This window comes from Engraulis encrasicolus, chromosome 24, assembly GCF_034702125.1.
Source record: "Engraulis encrasicolus isolate BLACKSEA-1 chromosome 24, IST_EnEncr_1.0, whole genome shotgun sequence".
In the NCBI taxonomy this organism is placed as follows: Eukaryota; Metazoa; Chordata; class Actinopteri; order Clupeiformes; family Engraulidae; genus Engraulis; species Engraulis encrasicolus.
The window spans coordinates 32,425,266-32,432,765 of NC_085880.1; the positions used below are offsets into that span (position 1 = coordinate 32,425,266).

Below are 7,500 nucleotides of genomic sequence, written 5' to 3' on the forward strand. Positions count from 1 at the left end.
TTCGTCCCTCTGAGATGGTGATTCAACCCTTTATGAAGAGCCTCTGTTATAACTTTATGGTCACCAAATCGGTAACGACTGGGTAATGGCATAGCAGTGTTGTTACGATGAAAGACTGTTTAAGTGAGGACGATTTTCCACAGAGCTTTCAAAGGTAAAAGGCAAGATGATTCTTAAAGAAAGAGAGTTGAAAGAAAGAAAACAGAAAAAGCGGTGCTGGCTTTTAAAGTAATAGGCATAGGCATAGAGAGAGAGAGAGAGAGAGAGAGAGAGAGAGAGAGAGAGAGAGAGAGAGAGAGAGAGAGAGAGACATAGAGACACACACAGAGACAGGGAGAGAGAGAGAGGGGAGAAAAATGTGTGGTGTGCGGTTTCCTGTGATTTTTCTCGCACACTTCACCTGGCAGGCGGAAAATTGGCCGCTGATCAGAAAACCTATAAAACTTCAGCTGACTGACTTTTCACAGAAACATATTTCTGTCTAGACCGAATCATTGGGAATAGTTACTGATAGGTGAAATGGACAGTGTGAGGGAGATGTATAGGTTTTTGTTTTCTGAAATGGTAAATGGTAAGATGATAACATCATAATGCACACCGTTCTACCAGTGGAACGTTGTAATAGTAAGTGAAAAGACATTAGCTACACTATCACACAACACTGTAACAACGAGTCTTTAGTAATATGTTACGACTTTGTCATTGTCATTCTGGTAACCGAACACTACACTTAGCTGTCACTTTTATCCAAAGCGACTTCCAGTTATTGGGTATTGGTTACAGTCCCTGGAGCAGTATGGGGTTAGCTGCTTTGCTCAAGGGCACTTCAGCAAAGTGAGGCAGGGAGTGAAAGGGTGAGATTCGAACCTGCAACCTTCTGATGTGAAGTTCATCTCCGTAACCATTAGGCCACGGCTGCCTCATTTGTAACACATTACAATTATAACTAGAGATGCACAGGATCCAAAATCCGGTTCCGGATCCGGCAGGATAATAAGTGAGTTCGCAATTACTAGTGCGCCTGCGCGAAATTGACCTAGCAACGCAAAACGGTAGATAAACAAATGCGTGGATACCAGATCCTGCCTTCCCAAAGCGGTAGGACACTGAGCTGCACACCAGTAAACGAAGTAAATAAATGTCATAATTTGTGGATTTCGTAGTGGGGTAAAAGTGGTGCTTTCTGTATATTTTAGAATGATTGCATTGCGATTCATGGGCGTCGCCATTGTGCACTGTCGCCATTGCTGAAGTGTGCCGTTCTCCGTTATGCCATCTGTTGCTGCGCTTATCAATTCTGGTGACTGAGACCATCAAAATGACAGCCTGAATTAAGTTTTGAATAAAGTTTCATGGATAGACGATGACAGACAGTGGCCACAGGTGATTAATGAAGCTATATCATGAACTGGTAGAATAAATTAATGAAACATTCAATTTAAGAAGGACATGTAAAGCTGTACTGAAGACATAGCTATGTGTGGGCTAACTGGCATCTCTTCAAAACGAGTTTGTTAATGAATTCTGGTTTCACTTAAAAAGTTCAAAAATGTCTTGTTTTCAACCCCAAGACCCTCCTTGATCTACCAGCGAAATTTTGAGTAATTTGGGGTTGTTAAATGGTTGTGTGACTTGTTTGTTGTCAACATTACATATTCGGATTTAGCTAGCAACCCGGATGGTTAGCCTTCTGTTAGTTACCAGACATCTCTCCAAAACAAGTTCGTTATTAAATTCTGGTTTCACTTAAAAAGTTCAAAAATGTCTTGTTTTCAACCACAAGACCCTCCTTGATCTACCAGCGAAATTTTGAGTAATTTGGGGTTGTTAAATGGTTGTGTGACTTGTTTGTTGTCAACATTACATAGTCGGATTTAGCTAGCAACCCGGATGGTTGGTCTTCTGTTAGTTACCAGACATCTCTCCAAAACAAGTTCGTTATTAAATTCTGGTTTCACTTAAAACGTTCAAGAATGTCTTGTTTTCAACCCCAATATCCTCCTTGATTTACCAGCGAAATTTTGAGTAATTTGGGGTTGTTAAATGGTTGTGTGAATTGTTTGTAGTCAACACTACATACCGGTACTCGGATTTAGCTAGCAACCCGGATAGTTAGCATTCTGCTAGTACCAGACATCTCTCCAAAACAAGTTCGTTAATTAATTCTGGTTTCACTTAAAAAGTTCAAAATTGTCTTGTTTTCAACCCCAAGACCATCCTTGACCTACCAGCGAAATGTTGAGTAATTTGGGGTTGTTAAATGGTTGTGTGAATTGTTTGTTGTCAACATTACATGCTTGGAGTAACCCGGCTAGATAAAATATCATGCGCGTTTAAATGTATCCCGGGGCAACGCTGTTTTGTTTATCTCTCAAAATGGCGAATATTACCCACAATGCATTTCGCGCCGGTAATTGCGAACTCACTTATAGGGTTTTTCACAGAATCCGGATCCGGTTCCAGGATCCAGGATCCAGTAGCCGAGGCTTTTCAGACAAAATAGTTAGAGCCAACGTGATAAAAAGGGCCCACGTGTGTGAGTAGGCTATGTGTTTCAACCCTTTCGTAGGATCCGGTATCCGGTTCTGGATCCGGCAGGATCTTAAGCAGTGGATCCGGTATCCGGCAGGATCCTAAAAATCAGGATCCGGTGCATCTCTAATTATAACAGGGGTCATGTCTTAATGGGATGAGGTGTCTGCTTACGAAGCACTCTGCCGCGTCATCCATGATGCCCAGCTGGAAGCGCTGCTCGTCCTGGAAGGTCTTGGCCAGCGCACTACGCAACGCATCCGACGGCAACACCTTCTCACTGCTGAACTGGAACTGGGCAAAGATGCTCTGCAGAGAGAGAGAGAGAGAGAGAGAGAGAGAGAGAGAGAGAGAGAGAGAGAGAGAGAGAGAGAGAGAGAGAGATATCACACACACACACACACACACACACACACACACACACACACACACACACACACACACACACACACACACACACACACACACACACACACACACACACACACACACAGGTTAATATTTTGTACACACAGACAAACTGTAATTGCAGAAATGCAATCAAACATGGGATGCTTTTCCAATTTATCAGTCGAGTCAACATACATGTACACAAGCACACTGACATAGGCACACACACACGCACACGAACACATACACACACACCAAACCAGCAGCCATTCAGATATGACAGAGGGGAGAACAGCAGCCAGCCAGCCACAACAGAGGGCAAATCAGTTCACCTAGGCCACCAAACACTGAGTTCAGTTTGGCTCAAATCAATTCTCTCTGGTTCAACTTAGTTCAACTACACCCAAACACCAGCCAAAACGCCATGATGCCCATCCATTACCAAAGTGATGTTTGGAGATCACTCTTTGTCATAGACGGTTGCGTGACAGTGAAGTTATGTCACAGTTAACTGCCACCTCCTGGAGTGGTGGCGACGGGCGAGGACAACTGAAGGTCAGAAAACGCAAAGCAAGTGGGGGAGAATGAGGACAATGACAAGGCTAGGTGAGGTGACAGACAGGTCACTCTCTGAAGATTCAGGATGAGTAAAAAGTCCCCTACACCAGACTGGCATCGTGCAAATGTGTAATTGCTTTACGCTAGTGCATTCCGCGTTCTGGTGTAACAACTTTGCATGTCAATTTGTACTCTACAACGCCGCAGAAAAGCAACCATGTGACAAGGCTGCACAAGGTAAGTTCGTTTTCCCGGCGTCGCGGGGAATTTCTGTTGCGTGCTGCGAATTTCAGTTTCTGGACGCAAAAATGCTGCGCTGTGCCCCGACTGAAATCATCCTTAACCATAACTTGTCAGTAAAGCAACGTTTCTGCCCCTTTACTTTTGCAAAGAACAGCGAGACAAGCAAGGAAAACCACACCAAACCCTACCCCCATTGCAGCAGTGCACACACACACAATACACGGTTCAAGTCGGCCTACACAGCAACAAGGCCGACAGGCGAACAACAGATGCGTCCCTCTATGCCAGTTACAACTATAACATTTTTTCCCATTTTTTACGGCCCCCTGGCCTCCTCCTAACCTGCTGCGGGCAATGTGTAGACTTAAAATCACCAGCATGTTTATATGACTCAGTGTTGTTTAGAACACTCTCCATTTAATCAAAACAACCCCGTCCTTATTTCCCCTATGTCTAAGCATCTAAATGTCTCGCCATTTTTCACACACTCTCTCTCTCCCTCTCTCTTTCCCAGTCTTCATTTTATATTTCCGTTACATGTTGTACTTTTCATTTGTGTCATACTGTCTACCCTCTGTCATACTCTCTCTCTCTCTCTCTCTTTCGCCAGCTGGTCAGATGGTGCTTTGGGCCTTGTCAGCATCACGGCATAGCACAGAACAGAACAACACACAGAATGGAGCATATTGCATAAGTGCACATACACACACAGCAACACATACACATTAGTCACAGACACACAGACAGGAGCACACACGCGCACACAGACAGCACACACCCACAGACAGCACACACACAGGAGCACACACACACACACAGGAGCACACACACACACACACACACACACACACACACACACACACACACACACACACACACACACACACACACACACACACACACACACACACACACACACACACACACACACACACATACATGCACACACACACGGACTAGTCATCCTCCACCTGCTTTGCTTTCCCTGTAGAGCACTTCAAATGGACAAGTTGCTCTCATGAAATTGTAATGACGGATCTTTTGCAATGTAATACATTAATAATGACGGAGAGTCGGACGCGTGGCTGTAGACACTTAGGTTGGGCAAACTGTCTTTTTCACCCCTGTTCAGGGTCGATGCGTTGTCTATAAGTGAACACTGGGGGAAAAAGAGAAGGTTTTCTCCACACAGCAGAAGTGGTAGGCTCAACGTTTCCAACAAAATGGATAAATTGGAGCATCAAGAGGCAGGCATGTAGGCTGATAAGACCTAGCCAAGAGAACTTGGCAAAGTAGTGTCTTGCAAATAAACAATGTTACAGTACAATGTTAGCATACGCCCACACACAGATAGACACAAACACACACACACACAGTCTGGCAGGCTTAGGGACACAGGCTGAGAGACAGTCCAGACAGACCAAAAGGAAGAAAACATGATGCACAAAACACAAATCAGACTTGCGTGAAACGCACACAAGCACGCACACGCACAAACACACACGAGCAACGGGGGTGTTGTGGTGGCCACCAGCCTAGGATGTCGACGCAGACAGAGATGGTTGGGGCCACCAGCCAACCCCAAGCCCCCTGGGCCAGGTCAGTCCACTAGCAGACAGGTCAGGCACCCCCACTGGCCACGGCTGCAGTGGTAGTAGGGCTGGACTAGCCGGGCCAAAAAACATCACCAGGCATTTTCAGCCAAGACCGGCCAGTCAGGCATTGAGAGAGACAATGAAGCCAGTGACAACATTTTTAGGCAACTATTACAAGCTAGTATGACAGCCAACATGAATATTTAAATCTGACTCATCAATGGCATGAGCCCTGATACCACTACATTGAGGGGAGGACCAGGCCAAAATCATCAACAGTCCACCGGCCAAATGCCCATGCCCTGTATGACTTACGACCAGTCCAGCCATGGGGGGTGGTAGGGCTGGGAGGTGGAGAGTACAGGGTCAGGAGATGGGGTTGGTGCCGGAGGTCAAAACAGGTCAGGTGGAGAAGAAGGGAGGACAGGAGGAAGGGAGAGACTGAGGGAGGGGTGAATAGATGGAGGGAAAAGACAGAGGGAGGGAGAGAGGGAGAACGAAATTGAGGCAGATAGAGGGAGGGAAGAAGGGAAGAAGCGATGAGGAGATAGAGAAAGTGAAGGATGGGGGATAAAGGGATAGAGGAAGAGGAGAGCACCTCCCCCCTCCCTCTCATCCCCTGCAGAGTTATTGAACGTCCGATAGAAAAGGCCGCCAGCACACATCAGATGGAATTCAGTAAAACCAGGGGAGATGGAGAGATGAGATGAGAGGGATATGGAAAGAGAGAGAGAGAGAGAGAGAGAGAGAGAGAGAGAGAGAGAGAGAGAGAGAGAGAGAGAGAGAGAGAGAGAGAGAGAGAGAGAGGAACGGAAATGAGAAAATGGTAGCTGAGGACATCAGGGGCACACATAAATGCACATAGTAAAAGGGAGAACCAGCAAGAGAGAGAGTGAGTGTGTGTGTGTGAGAGAGAGCGAGAGAGCGAGAGAGCGAGAGAGCGAGAGAGAGAGAGACAGAGAGAGAGATATCTATGGATTGCTTGAATATTGAACCCCACACAATTAAATAACAAAATAGAAATCAAGTTGAAAGTCAGCCAAACAGAAAGACAGACAAAGACAAACAGTAAATAACAAAGCAACACAGAGAGGTAGCAGCCAGACCAACAGGCAGTCAGATATGGAAATACAGAAGAGACAGATGGAGATGCAGAAAGTCACTCAGACAGGCACATGCACAAAAAACAGAGAGGACAGAGAGGACAGACAGGTGGACAGACAGGCAGACAGAAAGTCACACAGCCACACATGCAGAAAAACAGAGAGGACTGTAAGACAGGCGGGCAGACAGGCAGGCGGGCAGACAGAGACAGACAGACAGACAGACAGACAGACAGAGAGAGACAGACAGACAGGCCAACAGGCAAGAGGGGTGTGTCTGAGGTCAGGCTATGACGGTTGATTACTGTTATCGACTTTGTTAACACAGAACACTTTGGTGGAAAAACACATGTGATATAACTGGACACAGACGGGCGAGAGATACACAGGCAGACGGGAGGCGAGACGGATGGGCGTGTGGATAATGTTGATGGTGGAACACTGGTGGAAAAAAGATGACAGATATTCAGAGCCCTGAACCACCGCCTATGATGGAAGCCATCCTGTGACAGAACCCCACTTCCATGACGGAACCATTTCCATGACGACAGTGCTTCCAATGATGGGTTCCGGAACCAGAACCGACCCAACCACTGGCCTTCCAGCAGGAAAGTGACACACACACACACACACACACACACACACACACACACACACACACACACACACACACACGATTGCATGCACGCACACGCCTAATAATGGCAGTGACTCTGTCGCCAAGTTCCACAAACACTCATAGCCATAGCCAAATCCTTTGAAAAGCCTTGATAAGCAGTAGAGCAGGGAGTTGTGTGTGGTATGGAGCTTGTGGTAGAGACAGTGGTCCTCCTCATGTCTACGTGCTGACTCTCTCTACTCAGGCCTGGGCTCTCCAGACTGACTCCCCTTTTTATATCAAGGCTTTTCAAAGGATTTGGCTACCTTATGTGTCTGTGGAGCACAGAGTTAGATTCTTAGGTGTGTGTGTTTGTGTGTGTGAGTGTGTGAGTGTGTGTGTGTGAGAGAGAGAGAGAGAGAGAGAGAGAGAGAGAGAGAGAGAGTGACAGAGAGAGAGAGAGAGAGAGAGAGAGAGAGAG

At 46.3% G+C, this 7,500-nt stretch overlaps 1 protein-coding gene across 1 annotated transcript in view; it reads right to left on the minus strand.

Moving 5' to 3' along the window:
• The window catches only part of usp54a (ubiquitin specific peptidase 54a), a 99,042-nt gene that overhangs the window by 52,632 nt on the left and 38,910 nt on the right, over nucleotides 1-7,500 (minus strand). The window contains exon 4 of the mRNA XM_063191370.1: nucleotides 2,707-2,841. Coding sequence (XP_063047440.1) covers nucleotides 2,707-2,841 — 135 coding nt within the window. The remainder of the gene's footprint in view (nucleotides 1-2,706; nucleotides 2,842-7,500) is intronic.